The 21,741-nt window shown below is 45.1% G+C and overlaps 1 protein-coding gene across 2 annotated transcripts in view; it reads left to right on the top strand.

Moving 5' to 3' along the window:
- Positions 1-11,723, top strand: part of LOC118378261 (START domain-containing protein 10-like) — a 34,171-nt gene extending 22,448 nt beyond the window's left edge. For both annotated transcript variants that reach the window (XM_052463191.1, XM_052463261.1), the window contains exons 5-6: positions 717-769; positions 11,303-11,723. In XM_052463191.1, coding sequence (XP_052319151.1) covers positions 717-769; positions 11,303-11,515 — 266 coding nt within the window. In that variant the 3' untranslated portion in view covers positions 11,516-11,723. The remainder of the gene's footprint in view (positions 1-716; positions 770-11,302) is intronic.
- The last annotated feature ends 10,018 nt before the right edge of the window (positions 11,724-21,741 follow it).

Below are 21,741 nucleotides of genomic sequence, written 5' to 3'. Positions count from 1 at the left end.
GTGTACCTACCAAAAGAGTCCCCTCTCAGCCTACCATTGACTATGTACACTCATTTGGTTGGTGGGGGCTGGGCCAGTTGCTCCTCTCACAGCCTGTGCGTAACTCTGCCTTCCGGGCTGTGGCTCCTCCAGGTGTGGGTCTGCGGAGGGGGGCAGGGGGGTGGGAGGCCTCGTCTGGGTGGCTCTGAAGCTCTCTCTCTCGTACTCTCTCTCGTTCTTGTTCTCTCTCTCTCGTTCTCGTTCTCCATCTCTCTCTCTCTCGTTCTCCATCTCTCTCTCTCTCGTTCTCCATCTCTCTCTCTCTCTCTCGTTCTCCATCTCTCTCTCTCTCTCTCTCTCGTTCTCCATCTCACTCTCTCTCTCTCTCTGTCTCTCTCTCTCTCTCTCTCTCTCTCTCTCTCTCTCTCTCTCTCTCTCTCTCTCTCTCTCTCTCTCTCTCTCTCTCTCTCTCTCTCTCTCTCTCTCTCTCTCTCTCTCTCTCTCTCTCTCTCTCTCTCTCTCTCTCTCTCTCTCTCTCTCTCTCTCTCTCTCTCTCTCTCTCTCTCTCTCTCTCTCGTTCTCCCTCTCTCAATGTATTGCTTTTTCTCTGTTAAGATCTTAAAACTCTGATTATCTCGCCAACTAATTATCTGTAAATCACCCTTGAGCTATTTGACCCTGGATGACATGCCATGGTGTGACATCGAAATCTCTCTCTCTCTTCTTCCCTCACCCAGGTTCACTACCCAAGTGGGTTGTAAACAAGTCTTCCCACTTTCTGGCTCCCAAAGTAAGTACATTCCAGTCTGCTTATGCCTACACTTCCCAGCATTACACTCCCATCACCACATTATAATGCTGAGGCAAGGAGAGAGGGGAGAGATGGGGAGGATACATATGTGAGTGGCTGTTTGTGTCCATGCATTACCCTCTTACTCAGCAGAGTCTGGCAGGACTCAGCACACACGGGAGAACACCTATGTTTAATGTATGATCCCTCCTACGCATCCCTGATCGAGAAGCGTGCGTGTTGAAATAGCCAATGGGATCTCAAGGGAATGGGGAACGATTAGGGAGAGCCCCAGATGCTTAGATCTCAAGGGAATGAGGAACGATTAGGGAGAGCCCCAGATGCTTAGATCTCAAGGGAATGAGGAACGATTAGGGAGAGCCCCAGATGCTTAGATCTCAAGGGAATGAGGAACGATTAGGGAGAGCCCCAGATGCTTAGATCTCAAGGGAATGAGGAACGATTAGGGAGAGCCCCAGATGCTTAGATCTCAAGGGAATGAGGAACGATTAGGGAGAGCCCCAGATGCTTAGATCTCAAGGGAATGAGGAACGATTAGGGAGAGCCCCAGATGCTTAGATCTCAAGGGAATGAGGAACGATTAGGGAGAGCCCCAGATGCTTAGATCTCAAGGGAATGAGGAACGATTAGGGAGAGCCCCAGATGCTTAGATCTCAAGGGAATGAGGAACGATTAGGGAGAGCCCCAGATGCTTAGATCTCAAGGGAATGAGGAACGATTAGGGAGAGCCCTAGATGCTTAGATCTCAAGGGAATGAGGAACGATTAGGGAGAGCCCCAGATGCTTAGATCTCAAGGGAATGAGGAACGATTAGGGAGAGCCCCAGATGCTTAGATCTCAAGGGAATGAGGAACGATTAGGGAGAGCCCCAGATGCTTAGATCTCAAGGGAATGAGGAACGATTAGGGAGAGCCCCGGATGCTTAGATCTCAAGGGAATGAGGAACGATTAGGGAGAGCCCCAGATGCTTCGATCTCAAACAGATAGACAACTCTCTCTCCATCACTAGGTTACTATGTGGAGCAGACAACTCTCTCTCCATCACTAGGTTACTATGTGGAGAAGACAACTCTCTCTCCATCACTAGGTTACTATATAGAGCAGACAACTCTCTCTCCATCACGAGGTTACTATATAGAGCAGACAACTCTCTCTCCATCACTAGGTTACTATATAGAGCAGACAACTCTCTCTCCATCACTAGGTTACTACATGGAGCAGACAACTCTCTCTCCATCACTAGGTTACTATGTGGAGAAGACAACTCTCTCTCCATCACTAGGTTACTATGTGGAGCAGACAACTCTCTCTCCATCACTAGGTTACTATATAGAGCAGACAACTCTCTCTCCATCACTAGGTTACTATATAGAGCAGACAACTCTCTCGCCATTACTAGGTTACTACATGGAGCAGACAACTCTCTCTCCATCACTAGGTTACTACATGGAGCAGACAACTCTCTCTCCATCACTAGGTTACTACATGGAGCAGACAACTCTCTCTCCATCACTAGGTTACTACATGGAGAAGACAACTCTCTCTCCATCACTAGGTTACTATGTGGAGAAGACAACTCTCTCTCCATCACTAGGTTACTACATGGAGCAGACAACTCTCTCTCCATCACTAGGTTACTATGTGGAGAAGACAACTCTCTCTCCATCACTAGGTTACTACATGGAGCAGACAACTCTCTCTCCATCACTAGGTTACTATATGGAGAAGACAACTCTCTTTCCATCACTAGGTTACTATGTGTAGCAGACAACTCTCTCTCCATCACTAGGTTACTATATAGAGCAGACAACTCTCTCTCCATCACTAGGTTACTTACTACATGGAGCAGACAACTCTCTCCATCACTAGGTTACTATATAGAGCAGACAACTCTCTCTCCATCACTAGGTTACTATATAGAGCAGACAACTCTCTCTCCATCACTAGGTTACTATATAGAGCAGACAACTCTCTCTCCATCACTAGGTTACTATATAGAGCAGACAACTCTCTCTCCATCACTAGGTTACTATATAGAGCAGACAACTCTCTCTCAATCACTAGGTTACTTACTACATGGAGCAGACAACTCTCTCCATCACTAGGTTACTATATAGAGCAGACAACTCTCTCTCCATCACTAGCTTACTATATAGAGCAGACAACTCTCTCTCCATCACTAGGTTACTACATGGAGCAGACAACTCTCTCTCCATCACTAGGTTACTATGTGGAGAAGACAACTCTCTCTCCATCACTAGGTTACTTACTACATGGAGCAGACAACTCTCTCCATCACTAGGTTACTATGTGGAGAAGACAACTCTCTCTCCATCACTAGGTTACTATATGGAGAAGACAACTCTCTCTCCATCACTAGGTTACTACATGGAGAAGACAACTCTCTCTCCATCACTAGGTTACTATGTGGAGAAGACAACTCTCTCTCCATCACTAGGTTACTACATGGAGCAGACAACTCTCTCTCCATCACTAGGTTACTATGTGGAGAAGACAACTCTCTCTCCATCACTAGGTTACTATATGGAGAAGACAACTCTCTCTCCATCACTAGGTTACTACATGGAGCAGACAACTCTCTCTCCATCACTAGCTTACTATATAGAGCAGACAACTCTCTCTCCATCACTAGGTTACTACATGGAGCAGACAACTCTCTCTCCATCACTAGGTTACTATGTGGAGAAGACAACTCTCTCTCCATCACTAGGTTATTATGTGGAGAAGAAAACTCTCTCTCCATCACTAGGTTACTATATGGAGAAGACAACTCTCTCTCCATCACTAGGTTACTACATGGAGCAGACAACTCTCTCTCCATCACTAGGTTACTATGTGGAGAAGAAAACTCTCTCTCCATCACCAGGTTACTACATGGAGCAGACAACTCTCTCTCCATCACTAGGTTACTATATGGAGAAGACAACTCCCTCCATCACTAGGTTACTATATAGAGCAGACAACTCTCTCTCCATCACTAGGTTACTATATGGAGAAGACAACTCTCTCCATCACTAGGTTACTATATAGAGCAGACAACTCTCTCTCCATCACTAGGTTACTATGTGGAGAAGACAACTCTCTCTCCATCACTAGGTTACTATATAGAGCAGACAACTCTCTCTCCATCACTAGGTTACTATATAGAGCAGACAACTCTCTCTCCATCACTAGGTTACTTACTACATGGAGCAGACAACTCTCTCCATCACTAGGTTACTATATAGAGCAGACAAGTCTTTCTCCATCACTAGGTTACTATATAGAGCAGACAACTCTCTCTCCATCACTAGGTTACTATATAGAGCAGACAACTCTCTCGCCATTACTAGGTTACTACATGGAGCAGACAACTCTCTCTCCATCACTAGGTTACTACGTGGAGCAGACAACTCTCTCTCCATCACTAGGTTACTACATGGAGCAGACAACTCTCTCTCCATCACTAGGTTACTACATGGAGAAGACAACTCTCTCTCCATCACTAGGTTACTATGTGGAGAAGACAACTCTCTCTCCATCACTAGGTTACTACATGGAGCAGACAACTCTCTCTCCATCACTAGGTTACTATGTGGAGAAGACAACTCTCTCTCCATCACTAGGTTACTATGTGGAGAAGACAACTCTCTCTCCATCACTAGGTTACTACATGGAGCAGACAACTCTCTCTCCATCACTAGGTTACTACATGGAGCAGACAACTCTCTCCCATCACTAGGTTACTATATAGAGCAGACAACTCTCTCTCCATCACTAGGTTACTTACTACATGGAGCAGACAACTCTCTCCATCACTAGGTTACTATATAGAGCAGACAACTCTCTCTCCATCACTAGGTTACTATATAGAGCAGACAACTCTCTCTCCATCACTAGGTTACTATATAGAGCAGACAACTCTCTCTCCATCACTAGGTTACTATATAGAGCAGACAACTCTCTCTCCATCACTAGGTTACTATATAGAGCAGACAACAACTCTCTCTCCATCACTAGGTTACTAGGTTACAACTCTCTCCATCACTAGGGTTACTATATAGAGCAGACAACTCTCTCCATCACTAGGTTACTATATAGAGCAGACAACTCTCTCTCCATCACTAGGTTACTATATGGAGAAGACAACTCTCTCTCCATCACTAGGTTAGCATGAGAAGACAACTCTCTCTCCATCACTAGGTTACTATATGGAGAAGACAACTCTCTCTCCATCACTAGGTTACTACATGGAGCAGACAACTCTCTCTCCATCACTCTCTCTCCATCACTAGGTTACTATATGGAGAAGACAACTCTCTCTCCATCACTAGGTTACTACATGGAGCAGACAACTCTCTCTCCATCACTAGGTTACTACATGGAGCAGACAACTCTCTCTCCATCACTAGGTTACTACATGGAGAAGACAACTCTCTCTCCATCACTAGGTTACTATGTGAGAAGACAACTCTCTCTCCATCACTAGGTTACTATGTGGAGAAGACAACTCTCTCTCCATCACTAGGTTACTATATGGAGAAGACAACTCTCTCCATCACTAGGTTACTATGTGGAGCAGACAACTCTCTCTCCATCACTAGGTTACTATGTGGAGAAGACAACTCTCTCTCCATCACTAGGTTACTACATGGAGCAGACAACTGGTTACTATATGGAGAAGACAACTCCCTCCATCACTAGGTTACTATATAGAGCAGACAACTCTCTCTCCATCACTAGGTTACTATATGGAGAAGACAACTCTCTCCATCACTAGGTTACTATATAGAGCAGACAACTCTCTCTCCATCACTAGGTTACTATGTGGAGAAGACAACTCTCTCTCCATCACTAGGTTACTATATAGAGCAGACAACTCTCTCTCCATCACTAGGTTACTATATAGAGCAGACAACTCTCTCCATCACTAGGTTACTACATGGAGCAGACAACTCTCTCTCCATCACTAGGTTACTACATGGAGCAGACAACTCTCTCTCCATCACTAGGTTACTACATGGAGCAGACAACTCTCTCTCCATCACTAGGTTACTACATGGAGAAGACAACTCTCTCTCCATCACTAGGTTACTATGTGGAGAAGACAACTCTCTCTCCATCACTAGGTTACTACATGGAGCAGACAACTCTCTCTCCATCACTAGGTTACTATGTGGAGAAGACAACTCTCTCTCCATCACTAGGTTACTACATGGAGCAGACAACTCTCTCTCCATCACTAGGTTACTACATGGAGCAGACAACTCTCTCTCCATCACTAGGTTACTACATGGAGCAGACAACTCTCTCTCCATCACTAGGTTACTATATAAAGCAGACAACTCTCTCTCCATCACTAGGTTACTTACTACATGGAGCAGACAACTCTCTCCATCACTAGGTTACTATATAGAGCAGACAACTCTCTCTCCATCACTAGGTTACTATATAGAGCAGACAACTCTCTCTCCATCACTAGGTTACTATATAGAGCAGACAACTCTCTCTCCATCACTAGGTTACTATATAGAGCAGACAACTCTCTCTCCATCACTAGGTTACTATATAGAGCAGACAACTCTCTCTCCATCACTAGGTTACTTACTACATGGAGCAGACAACTCTCTCCATCACTAGGTTACTATATAGAGCAGACAACTCTCTCTCCATCACTAGGTTACTATATAGAGCAGACAACTCTCTCTCCATCACTAGGTTACTACATAGAGCAGACAACTCTCTCTCCATCACTAGGTTACTATATGGAGCAGACAACTCTCTCTCCATCACTAGGTTACTTACTACATGGAGCAGACAACTCTCTCCATCACTAGGTTACTATGTGGAGAAGACAACTCTCTCTCCATCACTAGGTTACTATATGGAGAAGACAACTCTCTCTCCATCACTAGGTTATTATGTGGAGAAGAAAACTCTCTCTCCATCACTAGGTTACTATATGGAGAAGACAACTCTCTCTCCATCACTAGGTTACTACATGGAGCAGACAACTCTCTCTCCATCACTAGGTTACTATGTGGAGAAGACAACTCTCTCTCCATCACTAGGTTACTATATGGAGAAGACAACTCTCTCTCCATCACTAGGTTACTACATGGAGCAGACAACTCTCTCTCCATCACTAGGTTACTACATGGAGCAGACAACTCTCTCTCCATCACTAGGTTACTACATGGAGAAGACAACTCTCTCTCCATCACTAGGTTACTATGTGGAGAAGACAACTCTCTCTCCATCACTAGGTTACTATGTGGAGAAGACAACTCTCTCTCCATCACTAGGTTACTATATGGAGAAGACAACTCTCTCTCCATCACTAGGTTACTACATGGAGCAGACAACTCTCTCTCCATCACTAGGTTACTATGTGGAGAAGACAACTCCCTCCATCACTAGGTTACTATATAGAGCAGACAACTCTCTCTCCATCACTAGGTTACTATGTGGAGAAGACAACTCTCTCTCCATCACTAGGTTACTACATGGAGCAGACAACTCTCTCCATCACTAGGTTACTATATGGAGAAGACAACTCCCTCCATCACTAGGTTACTATATAGAGCAGACAACTCTCTCTCCATCACTAGGTTACTATGTGGAGAAGACAACTCTCTCTCCATCACTAGGTTACTATATAGAGCAGACAACTCTCTCTCCATCACTAGGTTACTATATAGAGCAGACAACTCTCTCTCCATCACTAGGTTACTTACTACATGGAGCAGACAACTCTCCATCACTAGGTTACTATATAGAGCAGACAACTCATCACTAGGTTACTACATGGAGCAGACAACTCTCTCTCCATCACTAGGTTACTACATGGAGAAGACAACTCTCTCTCCATCACTAGGTTACTACATGGAGCAGACAACTCTCTCTCCATCACTAGGTTACTACATGGAGAAGACAACTCTCTCTCCATCACTAGGTTACTATGTGGAGAAGACAACTCTCTCTCCATCACTAGGTTACTACATGGAGCAGACAACTCTCTCTCCATCACTAGGTTACTACATGGAGAAGACAACTCTCTCTCCATCACTAGGTTACTATGTGGAGAAGACAACTCTCTCTCCATCACTAGGTTACTATGTGGAGAAGACAACTCTCTCTCCATCACTAGGTTACTATATGGAGAAGACAACTCTCTCTCCATCACTAGGTTACTACATGGAGAAGACAACTCTCTCTCCATCACTAGGTTACTATGTGGAGAAGACAACTCTCTCTCCATCACTAGGTTACTACATGGAGCAGACAACTCTCTCTCCATCACTAGGTTACTACATGGAGCAGACAACTCTCTCTCCATCACTAGGTTACTATGTGGAGAAGACAACTCTCTCTCCATCACTAGGTTACTATGTGGAGAAGACAACTCTCTCTCCATCACTAGGTTACTACAGGGAGCAGACAACTCTCTCTCCATCACTAGGTTACTATGTGGAGAAGACAACTCTCTCTCCATCACTAGGTTACTATGTGGAGAAGACAACTCAATTCAAGTCTGCTCTGCTTCAAGTCTGCTGTTAATGCAGAGGATTTTCCCAAGGTTGACCCATATCCCACGGTAGTTATTGGGGTCAAATTTGTCTCCACTATTGTGGATTTGGGTGATCAGTCCTTGGTTCCAAATATTGGGGAAGATGCCATAGCTAAGGATGATGTTAAAGAGTTTAAGTATAGCCAATTGGAATTTGTTGTCTGTATATTTGATCATTTCATTGAGGATACCATCAACACCACAGGCCTTTTTGGGTTGGAGGGTTTGTATTTTGTCCTGTAACTCATTCAATGTAATTGGAGAATCCAGTGGGTTCTGGTCGTCTTTAATAGTTGATTCTAAGATTTGTATTTAATCATGTATATGTTTTTGCTGTTTGTTCTTTGTTATAGAGTCAAAGACATCTCCATTTTGGATAGATAATTCTTCCTGTTATTGGTTGTAAAGTGTTTTCCAGTTTTCCCAGAAGTGGTTAGAGTCTATGGATTCTTCAGTTACAAGGAGCTGATATCTGACATGCTGTTCCTTCTTTTTCCGTAGTGTATTTCTGTATTGTTTTAGGGATTCACCATAGTGAAGGCGTAGACTCAGGTTTTCTGGGTCTCTATGTTTTTGGTTGGACAGGTTTCTCAATTTCTTTCTTAGATTTTTGGATTCTTCATCAACCCATTTGTCATTATTGTTAATTTTCTTTGGTTTTCTGTTTGAGATGTTTAGATTTGACAGGGAAGCTGAGAGGTCAAATATACTGTTTAGGTTTTCTACACCTTCACTATTACAGTGAAACCTTTAGTCCAGGAAGTTGTCTGAAAGGGTTTGAATTTGTTGTTGCCTAATTGTTTTTTTGGTAGATTTCCAAACTGCATTCCTTCCATCTATAGCATTTCTTAATATTACTCAGTTCCTTTGGCTTTGATGCCTCATGATTGAGTATTGCTCTGTTCAAGTAGACTGTGATTTTGCTGTGGTCTGATAGGGGTGTCAGTGGGCTGACTGTGAACACTCTGAGAGACTCTGGGTTGAGGTCAGTGATAAAGTAGTCTACCGTACTACTGCCAAGAGATGAGCTATAGGTGTACCTACCATAGGAGTCTCCTCGAAGCCTACCATTAACTATGTACATACCCAGCGTGTGACAGAGCTGCAGGAGTTGTGACCCGTTTTTGTTGGTTGTGTTGTCATAGTTGTGCCTTGGGGGGCATATGTGGGAGGAAATGCTGTCACCTCCAGGTAGGTGTTTGTCCCCCTGTGTGCTGAGGTTGTCAGGTTCTTGTCCGGTTCTGGCATTTAGGTCGCCACAGACTAGTACATGTCCCTGGGCCTGGAAATGATTGATGATTTTTTTTTCTTGTATATATTTGTTTAAGTCCATAAGGAGTCAAATCTGTGTCTTGTGAATGTCCTCAGTGGGGGGTTGTCAGGATGGCTATCAGGGTGGCTGGCAGGGGGCAGGTCCTCAGTGGGGGGTTGTCAGGATGGCTATCAGGGTGTCTGGCAGGGGGCAGGTCCTCAGTGGGGGGTTTTCAGGATGGCTATCAGGGTGGCTGACAGGGGGCAGGTGCTCAGAGGGGGTGGGATCCCATGGTCTTGGGCTTCTTCATTTGTCTGTCCCGCTGTGTTGTGGACGATATGGTCAGGGTCTGTGGTGGGCTGTTCTGCTGGCTTCTCTGCAGTGGTGGCCACCTCTCTAATGGGTCACATGCCATCCCCCTCACCCTCTCCTCCATCCCCCTCACCCTCTCCTCCATCCCCCTCACCCTCTCCTCCATCCCCCTCACCCTCTCCTCCATCCCCCTTACCCTCTCCTCCATCCCCTCACCCTCTCCTCCATCCCCCTCACCCTCTCCTCCATCCCCTCACCCTCCCTCCATCCCCCTCACCCTCCTCCATCCACCTCACCCTCTCCTCCATCCCCCTCACCCTCTCCTCCATCCCCCTCACCCTCTCCTCCATCCCCCTCACCCTCTCCTCCATCTCCCTTACCCTCTCCTCCATCCCCCTCACCCTCTCCTCCATCCCCCTCACCCTCTCCTCCAGCAGCCTGATCCTCTCCTCAATCCCCATCACCCTCTCCTCCATCCCCCTCACCCTCTCCTCCATCCCCCTCACCCTCTCCTCCATCCCCCTCACCCTCTCCTCCAGCAGCCTGATCCTCTCCTCCATCCCCCTCACCCTCTCCTCCACCCCCCTCACCCTCTCCTCCATCCCCCTCACCCTCTCCTCCATCCCCCTCACCCTCTCCTCCATCCCTCTCACCCTCTCCTCCATCCCCCTCACCCTCTCCCCCAGCAGCCTGATCCTCTCCTCTAGTTCTCTGTTCTTCTCCTGCTCATGCTTTTTATCATGCTGAGGTTGTCTCACCACAGTCCAGAGTGCAGATGTGTCTCTCTCCACCTCCAGCTCTCCGGGTCTGGGTAAGAGAGTGTTGTTGTGCTGGACTGTTGTCTGGGTCTGTGCTGACTGGAGTGTAATCACCTTCTTCATCCAGCCCCTCCTGCCTTACCTCCAGCTGGGTGAATTCTAGTACTCTGTGCTGGGAGGTTGACTTCAGTGGGTTTATGTAATGAAGAGGTCTGGTCTGACCCGCTCAGGGTGGGGGTATCTTTCTCAAGGAAGAGCTTCTCCTGCTGGGCTAATTCTTTGATTAGGTGAAAGTTTAGATTAGGTGAAAATTCTCTCCATCACTAGGTTACTACATGGAGCAGACCTGTCTCTCTCTCTGTCTCTCTCTCTCTCTCTCTCTCTCTCTCTCTCTCTCTCTCTCTGTCTCTCTCTCTCTCTCTCTCTCTCTCTCTCTCTCTCTCTCTCTCTCTCTCTCTCTCTCTCTCTCTCTCTCTCTCTCTCTCTCTCTCTCTCTCTCTCTCTCTCTCTCTCTCTCACTCTCTCTCACTCTCTCTATGGAGCAGACAATTCTCTCTAACCCTGGCTAAATGCGTATCTCCCTGTCTGTATGTCTCTCTTTCTCTGTTTGTGTGTCACAGGCGATGAAGAAGATCAGTAAGGCGTGTCTGAAGTACGGAGAGTGGAAGCAGAGACACAACCCGGGATTCAAGCCCTGGCTCTACCCTGAGCAGACTACACTACCCACAATCCCATTGTCAGAGCTTAGCATCCAGCACGCAGACAGCCTGGAGAACATTGACGAGAGTACACTCAGCGAGATGCAGACACGGGAGGAGAGAGATAGCGACTAACACCACACACACACACCTCAGTGAGATCGGAGAGAGACGGTGACTAACACCACACACACCTCAGTGAGATCGGAGAGAGACGGTGACTAACACCACACACACACCAGTGAGATCGGAGAGAGACGGTGACTAACACCACACACACCTCAGTGAGATCGGAGAGAGACGGTGACTAACACCACACACACACCTCAGTGAGATCGGAGAGAGACAGTGACTAACACCACACACACACACACACACACACACACACACACACACCTCAGTGAGATCGGAGAGGACAGAGACAGTGACTAACACCAAACACCACACACACACACACCAGTGAGATTGGAGAGGACAGAGACAGTGGCTAACACCACACACACACAGTGAGATCCTGACAGTGAGATCGGAGAGGAGTGAGACAGTGACTAACACCAAACACCACACACACACCTCAGTGAGATCGGAGAGGAGAGAGACAGTGACTAACACCAAACACCCACACACACCTCAGTGAGATCGGAGAGGAGAGAGACAGTGACTAACACCAAACACCACACACACACCCCACAGTGAGATCGGAGAGGAGAGAGACAGTGACTAACACCAAACACCACACACACACCTCAGTGAGATCGGAGAGGACAGAGACAGTGACTAACACCACACACACACCTCAGTGAGATCGGAGAGGACAGAGACAGTGACTAACACCACACACACACCTCAGTGAGATCGGAGAGGACAGAGACAGTGACTAACACCACACACACACCTCAGTGAGATCGGAGAGGACAGAGACAGTGACTAACACCACCCACTTTCTCTTTCCTCTTCAGTTCGTCTCTTTGTCCTGAATCACTGCCTCTATTGCCCATTATACATGATGTGTCTCTGGATCACACACACACACACACACACACACACACACACACACACACACACACACACACACACACACACACACAGGTCCACTCTCTTTTCCTCAACACTACAGTATGAATGTATGTAGAGTTCAATATTAAATACAGATTCCTACAAAGGTTTTCATATTTCATTTGTGATCCGAGTCTTTCTTAAAGTGTGTGTGTGTGTGTGTGTGTGTTAAACGAGGTCTGACAAATGATTGACTTGATTAACAGATTGTTCTGGTCTGAATCTGTCACACTTACACACTGTTTAATGCCGCTTCTGCTGTGTGGCCTAGTTTGGACCCGGGATCCCCACTCTGGGTTGGCATGGCAACTCCCCGCTCAACTTAGCACCAGGGCTAGACAGGGAGGGGGAGGGAGGAGAGACCGAGAGAAAATGAGGGAGTGAAAACTCTGATGTAATTGTGGATATGAATTGTTGGTGAGTTTGCCCTCCCCTGCAGTGCTCCCTCTGTTTGTTGGCCCAATTTCTCAAACACAGACATGGTTCAGTTGTTGAGTGGATCAGGGAAATCAGGAAGGTAACAATTAATCACATTATCGCTAAAGTAATGACGTTTTGTTATCATGGAAATGGCTGTCTGAAGGGATAATATTCTTCATAGACTATCACAGTGTGAGTCATAATACCCATAAAACCTAGCAGTCAAACAGGGAAATGGTTCCAATCGTTTTTCCACCATTCATTTTTCCCATAGGGAATTTTTAGAAACGCTTAAAATAAGGGCTGTGTTTTGTGTAGGCCTACCCTGGCGTGACGTTTTGATAGCTGTGTAAATCTCTCTAGGACAAGGTGACTTTTATCAATATATTCGCCTGTATTTACCCACAAATGAAATGTTAATTAGCTTCAAATATGGCTATCATAAAAAAAAAATACTAATGTCATGATGATCTGGATGAGACTGCTTCGATTTAAATATCGAATGTTAGCTAAATGTAGTAATGAATAAATTGGCTAAATTTGTTTAAATGTACCTGGTACCAGCTAGAGACGATGAGCAGGAGCTTTCTGGGATATGTGGTCTTGCCTGACGTCTACTTTGATGCTAATTAGCATTTTCGATTCAAAATCATTTTGAGCCAAATATATCAAGGTGCCAGCAACCTCCTGTGGTAACGATAGATAGAGCAGCGTCATTAAATTCAGGATGAGTCGTCGGACAACTGCATCCCCACATTCTTTATATAATGAACCCAAATTGTGACTCTTTACCACTGCCTCAGTGCCAATGCTTTCAAGCCTCCTACTGCTGGGCCAACCACACATGAAGAGAGAGGCAGAGGGTCTGTTCTGATATGAGTGAGTAAGGGAAGGCCTAGTTATAGGCTTACTCGTCAGCTGGCCTGTAGAGATACAGTATGTATAGCAGAAATATGCCTGTAGAGATACAGTATGTATAGCAGAAATATGCCTGTAGATACAGTATGTATAGCAGAAATATGCCTGTAGATACAGTATGTATAGCAGAAATATGCCTGTAGATACAGTATGTATAGCAGAAATATGCCTGTAGAGATACAGTATGTATAGCAGAAATATGCCTGTAGAGATACAGTATGTATAGCAGAAATATGCCTGTGGAGATACAGTATGTAAAGCAGAAATATGCCTGTAGAGATACAGTATGTATAGCAGAAATATGCCTGTAGATACAGTATGTATAGCAGAAATATGCCTGTAGAGATACAGTATGTATAGCTGAAATATGCCTGTAGATACAGTATGTATAGCAGAAATATGCCTGTAGAGATACAGTATGTATAGCAGAAATATGCCTGTAGAGATACAGTATGTAAAGCAGAAATATGCCTGTAGATACAGTATGTATAGCAGAAATATGCCTGTAGATACAGTATGTATAGCAGAAATATGCCTGTAGAGATACAGTATGTATAGCAGAAATATGCCTGTAGATACAGTATGTATAGCAGAAATATGCCTGTCGATACAGTATGTATAGCAGAAATATGCCTGTAGAGATACAGTATGTAAAGCAGAAATATGCCTGTAGATACAGTATGTATAGCAGAAATATGCCTGTAGATACAGTATGTATAGCAGAAATATGCCTGTAGAGATACAGTATGTATAGCAGAAATATGCCTGTAGAGATACAGTATGTAAAGCAGAAATATGCCTGTAGAGATACAGTATGTATAGCAGAAATATGCCTGTAGATACAGTATGTATAGCAGAAATATGCCTGTAGAGATACAGTATGTATAGCAGAAATATGCCTGTAGATACAGTATGTATAGCAGAAATATGCCCGTGGAGATACAGTATGTAAAGCAGAAATATGCCTGTAGAGATAGTATGAATAGCAGAAATATGCCTGTAGAGATACAGTATGTATAGCAGAAATATGCCCGTGGAGATACAGTATGTAAAGCAGAAATATGCCTGTAGAGATACAGTATGTATAGCAGAAATATGCCTGTAGAGATAGTATGTATAGCAGAAATATGCCTGTAGATACAGTATGTATAGCAGAAATATGCCTGTAGATACAGTATGTATAGCAGAAATATGCCCGTGGAGATACAGTATGTATAGCAGAAATATGCCTGTAGATACAGTATGTATAGCAGAAATATGCCGGTAGAGATACAGTATGTATAGCAGAAATATGCCTGTAGAGATACAGTATGTATAGCAGAAATATGCCTGTAGAGATACAGTATGTAAAGCAGAAATATGCCTGTAGATACAGTATGTATAGCAGAAATATGCCTGTAGATACAGTATGTAAAGCAGAAATATAGCGTCTGCTCTGTCTCTCTTCAGAATTTGTATATCCTCCTGCTCTGAATTGAAGCTGGTATGGTAGTTGTCTGATGTCTCAGCCAATAGTCCTCATTGAGACATCTCCGGGTCACTGGGTCGGCTTCTGCTCCGGGGGTGGCGAGCAGGGGCACATACGGGGGTTGGCGCGATAAAAAGTATACACACTGTGCATGGTGGCCTGTCTCCCTGCCACCTCACACTGACCCCGCCATGGCTACCAGACCAGCGATGAGTCACCGTCTTCCTCTCTCCTCTCCTCCACCCCCTACCTTCCCCTCCTCTCCTCCACCCCCTACCTTCCTCTCCTCTACCCCCTACCTTCCTCTCCTCCACCCCCTACCTTTCCCTCCTCTCCTCCAACCCCCTCCCTTTCCCTCCTCTCCTCCACCCCCTATGTTTCTCTCCTCTCCTCCACCCCCTCCCTTCCTCTCCTCCACCCCCTCCCTTTCCCTCCTCTCCTCCACCCCCTACGTTTCTCTCCTCTCCTCCACCCCCTACCTTCCTCTCCTCCACCCCCTACCTTTCCCTCCTCTCCTCCACCCCCTACCTTCCTCTCCTCCACCCCCTACCTTCCTCTCCACCACCCCCTACCTTCCTCTCCTCCACCCCCTACCTTCCCCTCCTCTCCTCCACCCCCTACATTCGCCACCATCTCTTCACGATAGGCTATGCCTATACTTCCACACAGGTACAAGCCAATGGAATAGGTGTGATAGGTTTATAATGTATAGTCTATTTTCTGCAGCATTGTCCTACCTAGACTATGATTCCTCTAGGACAATAAAGTTATGTTAGAATCTGCACCCAATCTCTTTATTGTGTAGCCTAATCATAACATGTTGAATTTATTTGTGGGGAAAAATGAAATAAGCCACTTTCAGGGCAAAGAAGCTCTCATCCCATGAACAGGTATCCTCTCCACCTCAACACCCTCCTGAGGTTGAAAACGAAACTACACACCATCCCAGAAATATGGACGTGGATACAATGTCCACTGTTATTCTTTTACAATGTTTCCACGCAGAATGGAACAATCATTTGTCAGAATGGCTCTATTGTTGCAAAAAGCACCTGACCGAATTTTCCAGAACAATGTTGCTACTTCCTTGAGATAGACGAACGTGTCAAAATGTCCAGCATTAGCATGTCCAGAAATAAGTTGTTAACCAAGGCTTCATCTACAAAATGTTACTGGTTTCATGATCAGGCTTACTGGAAGATGTGTCTGTGTGTGTTCTCTCCCACATACACTTTAATGGTTGAAAAGTGAACTGGCTGAATAGAGGACTGGGCTCCTTCTGAAATGTAATCAATCACGTGACCGCTGCGGAAGTTTTCGCTGTATTTGCTGCTGGTGCTTTTGAGGCGTGAGAATATGTCATCGGCGAACTCGTCCTGAAATATCCCAAAACCTAAACTCCAGTCACCAGGGAAACTGTTCAAAACACAGAGAAGGTAATTCATGTTTAAAAATATTTATTTTTCTGGAGAGTTTATGGTTGAAAAAATAACTTTAAAAACTTCAGAAGACAGAAAGGACCAAAACAGATTTTGTAATGGGGCGAATTTGTAAAGAATTCCGATGCGCTTTCAAGTATAGTTTCAAAGTCATAATAGCCTAGACTGAGATGCGATTGTCAACAAAAGTCTAGCTACGTTTTTAGATCAACCTGTAGTATTGTAAATGGGCAGTTGCTGTCAATTAATGTAATAAAATGACTCTCCGCAGCGTTTCATATATACGCTTAAAACATTTTTTCCCGTCGTTTGTGATAAATTGAGGCTTTAGCTTAAAGGACAAAGAATCGAGGACCCCCAGTCTCCGTTATTGTGGAATGCTGACGCGATTCTGTTTTCTCTGGTCTTATTGGATATCAGGGATCACGTCCGCTCGTCTTATTGGAGAATAAATCAAATCAAAGATTTACAATAATAACATTTTTTTGTTGTTGTGCGTGTGTCTAATCTGATGTGCGTGAAAGAAATATATGTTAATGTAAATGTATGTTAATGTGATAGACACGGAGTTAATGCGGGCCCATCTCAGTGTTCCGCAGTTGTTCAGGTGCAGATTTGACAGGTGCTTGGCTGAGCCATGTATTTAGAGAGTATCTGCATTATGATGCATTTACATGATGCTTCGACATTCTATGGCAGCCATGTTAGCGCCTCATTAACATTACATGAGGGAATATTTAAACGATACTATGTAACTGCATTTATAGAATTAGAACAATATTCTAAAAGTTGGCATAACTCTCTCTAATAATAATACATTTTAATTTGTATATCACTTCTCATTAGACTTATCTCAAAGATATACTAAGGATTTTTTGCGATAAAAACAACGTATATATATTTAGAATCAAGGCTGGTAAAACAGCAGTAGTGGGCTAGGTGCTAAGTACATTTTAAATTTGGACTATGAAAAAGAGTGGGTTTTAAGGAGCGTTTTAAAAGTTCTGAGTGATGGAGCGGCTTTCAAATGGTCAGAAAGAGCATTCCATATGCGAGGAGCAAGGGAGCCTACGGCTCGGTCCCCCATAGTTCGGAGACATATCATGGTGGAAATAGATTCATTGCATTATGGTTAGCCCACTGCTCTCTGTATAAACTGTATTGGCTTGGAGTGGGTGACAATTACCCGAGGGTCATCACGCAGAACTGGCAAGTGATCTTTATTGTCCAAACTCTGCGAGTGCACACAATAGTCTTTAATCTCCTGATCAGTTTCCCCAGGTCTCGTGGTCTGTCTGCATGTTTTCTGGAGGATCCCGTATTGTATAAGGTTGTACTTGAGCTCCTTGCGCATGTTTTTTAATAAAATAAAATACATCTTTAAACTGAAGAATCCATGTGTGTAGTGGAGGAAAGTTGCTGACATTTCTTAATCTTTGGTCCAGCCTTCGGACCAGGAGAAGAGAAGTGAAGACACTGGTATTTGCATCCAAACATTTAGCTAGTTGATTGGAGAAGTAGAAGTATGTCTTGTCAAGTTTAACATTTTCGGTTGAACTCGATTTTTGTATTCAGTACTTGATTAGCTTTAAAAAATAACAAAGTTGAGGATGATAATAAAAATAATAATAATGCACATAAAAAGCACAAAACAAATAATTGTAGATCAATTCACAGGAGTAAACTACCAAGGCTACCACTAGGCGCCATGGAACCAAAGTGTGTGTGTGTGTGTGTGCGTGCGCTTTATCCGCATCAGTGGAAACACTGAGTGTTAGATTTTTAAAGTGCTATTTCCTTTTCAGTATGCTCGTATACTTTTGGCCATTCTAGTTGACATGCTAGCTGTTAGCCTTTCTAGTTGACATGTGTTTTAGGGTCAGTATCTTATTCAGTTTTTCCACGAGGATGTTTTTCATCAGGGGGGTGCATTGCTATTAGCGCAATGACATGCAAGCTGTGGGCCATGTGATAGCTGTGGGCCATGTGATAGCTGTGGGCCATATGCTAGCTGTGGGCCATGCTAGCTGTGGGCCATGCTAGTTGACATGCTAGCTGTTAGCCTTTCTAGTTGACATGCTAGCTGTGGGCCATTCTAGTTGACATGCTAGCTGTGGGCCATTCTAGTTGACATGCTAGCTGTTAGCCTTTGTAGTTGACATGCTAGCTGTTAGCCTTTCTAGTTGACATGCTAGCTGTGGGCCATTCTAGTTGACATGCTAGCTGTTAGCCTTTGTAGTTGACATGCTAGCTGTTAGCCTTTCTAGTTGACATGCTAGCTGTGGGCCATTCTAGTTGACATGCTAGCTGTTAGCCTTTGTAGTTGACATGCTAGCTGTTAGCCTTTGTAGTTGACATGCTAGCTGTTAGCCTTTGTAGTTGACATGCTATTTGTTCCAGTCACAGGCAGCAGAGAACTGGAAGGAAAGGCGGCCAAATGAGGTGTTGGCTTTAGGGATGATCAGTGAGATACACCTGCTGGAGCACGTGCTACGGGTGGCTGTTGCCATCGTGACCAGTGAACTGAGATAAGGTGGAGCTTTACCTAGCATGGACTTGACCTGGAGCCAGTGGGTCTGGCGACGAATATGTAGCGAGGGCCAGCCGACTAGAGCATACAGGTCGCAGTGGTGGGTGGTATAAGGTGCTTTAGTAACAATGAGGATGGCACTGTGATAAACTGCATCCAGTTTGCTGAGTAGAGTATTGGAAGCCATTTTGTAGATGACATCGCCAAAGTCGAGGATCGGTAGGATAGTCAGTTTTACTAGGGTAAGTTTGGCGGCGTGAGTGAAAGAGGCTTTGTTGCGAAATAGAAAGCCGATTCTAGATTTGATTTTGGATTGTAGATGTTTGATATGAGTCTGGAAGGAGAGTTTACAGTCTAGCCAGACACCTAGGTACTTATAGATGTCCACATATCCTAGGTCGGAACCATCCAGGGTGGTGATGCTAGTCGGGCATACGGTTGAAAAGCATGCATTTGGTTTTACTAGCGTTTAAGAGCAATTGGAGGCCACGGAAGGAGTGTTGTATGGCATTGAAGCTCGTTTGGAGGTTAGATAGCACAGTGTCCAAGGAAGGGCCAGAAGTATACAGAATGGTGTCGTCTGTGTAGAGGTGGATCAGGGAATCGCCCGCAGCAAGAGCATGTTGGCCGAGGTTGGAGTAGCCAGGAGGAAGGCATGGCCAGCCGTTGAGAAATGCGTCTATTGGTTCCTGACTTCCCTGAACAGTTGCATATCGCGGGGACTATTCAATGCTATTGCAGTCTGCCACAGAATGTTTTTGTGCTGGCCGAGGGCAGTCAGGTCTGTTCTTAGTTCTGCATTTTCTGAAAGGGGCATGCTTATCTAAGATGGTGAGGAAGTTACTTTTAAAGAATGACCAGGCATCCTCAACTGACAGGATGAGGTCAATATCCTTCCAGGATACCCGGGCCAGGTCGATTAGGAAGGCCTGCTCGCAGAACTGTTTTAGGGAGCGTTTGATAGTGATTAGGGGTGGTCGTTTGACTGCGGACCCATAGCGGATACAGGCAATGAGGCAGTGATCGCTGAGATCTTGATTAAAGACAACGGAGGTGTATTTTGAGGGCCAGTTGGTCAGGATAACGTCTATGAGGGTGCCCTTGTTTTACAGATTTAGGGTTGTACCTGGTGGGTTCCTTGATGATTTGTGTGAGATTGAGGGCATCTAGCTTAGATTGTAGGACTGCTGGGGTGTTAAGCATATCCCAGTTTAGGTCACCTAACAGAACAAACTCTGAAGCTAGATGGGGGGCAATCAATTCACAAATGGTGTCCAGGGCACAGCTGGGAGCTGAGGGGAGTCGGTAGCAGGCGGCAACAGTGAGAGACTTATTTCTGGAGAGATTAATTTTAAAAATTAGAAGTTCGAACTGTTTGGGTATGGACCTGGAAAGTATGACATTACTTTGCAGGCTTTCCTCCCCCTTTGGCAGTTCTATCTTGACGGAAAATGTTATAGTTGAGTATGGAAATCTCAGAATTTTTGGTGGCCTTCCTAAACCAGGATTCAGACACAGCAAGGACATCAGGGTTGGCAGAGTGTGCTAAAGCAGTAAGTAAAACAAACTTAGGGAGGAGGCTTCTGATGTTGACATGCATGAAACCAAGGCTTTTTCGATCACAGAAGTCAACAAATGAGGGTGCCTGGGGACACGCAGGGCCTGGGTTTACCTCCACATCACCCGCGGAACAGAGGAGGAGTAGGATGAGGGTACGGCTGGTCGCCTAGAGCGTGGTCGCCTGGTCGCCTAGAGCGTTGGGGACAAAGAATAAAAGGAGCAGATTTCTGGGCGTGGTAGAATATATTCAGGGCATAATGCGCAGACAGGGGTATGGTGGGGTGCGGGTACAGCAGAGGTAAGCCCAGGCACTGGGTGATGATAAGAGAGATTGTATCTCTGGACATGCTGGTTGTAATGGGTGAGGTCACCGCATGTGTGGGAGGTGGGACAAAAGAGGTATCAGAGGTATGAAGAGTGGAACTAGGGGATCCATTGTAAACTAAAACAATGATAACTAACCTAAACAACAGTATACAAGGCATATTGACATTTGAGAGAGACATACAGCGAGGCATAAAGTAATCACAGGTGTTGATTGGGAGAGCTAGCTAAAACAACAGGTGAGACAACAACAGCTAATCAGCTAACACAACAACAGCAGGTAAAAAGGCGATGACTAGGTAGGGAGGGTCGGATTAACTGCACACAGAGCCTGAGTTTGCGGCTGGGGCAGACAGATAAAAAATAAAATAAACAGAATGTAGTACCGTGATTAATGGACAGTCCAGTAGGCATCAGCTATGTAGCCAAGTGATCATAGTGTCCAGGGGGCAGCAGTAGATGGAACAGGGGAGCCCCACTACGCTAACGACACGGCGTTTAAAGTTAGTAGTGTCTGCTCCAACGGAGGCCGGATGAAGGCGCAGCGGATGGAGTATTCGTCGGCAGACCAGTCGTGGTGGTGCGGCGGGAAGCCGTGTCGACAGAGAATCCAAGCCAGATGGCGAAAGAGGTATTGTGGAATTTA

This window comes from Oncorhynchus keta, chromosome 1, assembly GCF_023373465.1.
Source record: "Oncorhynchus keta strain PuntledgeMale-10-30-2019 chromosome 1, Oket_V2, whole genome shotgun sequence".
In the NCBI taxonomy this organism is placed as follows: domain Eukaryota; kingdom Metazoa; phylum Chordata; class Actinopteri; order Salmoniformes; family Salmonidae; genus Oncorhynchus; species Oncorhynchus keta.
The sequence above is the reverse complement of the archived record's forward strand: the minus strand, read 5'-3'. Positions and strand labels throughout refer to the sequence as shown.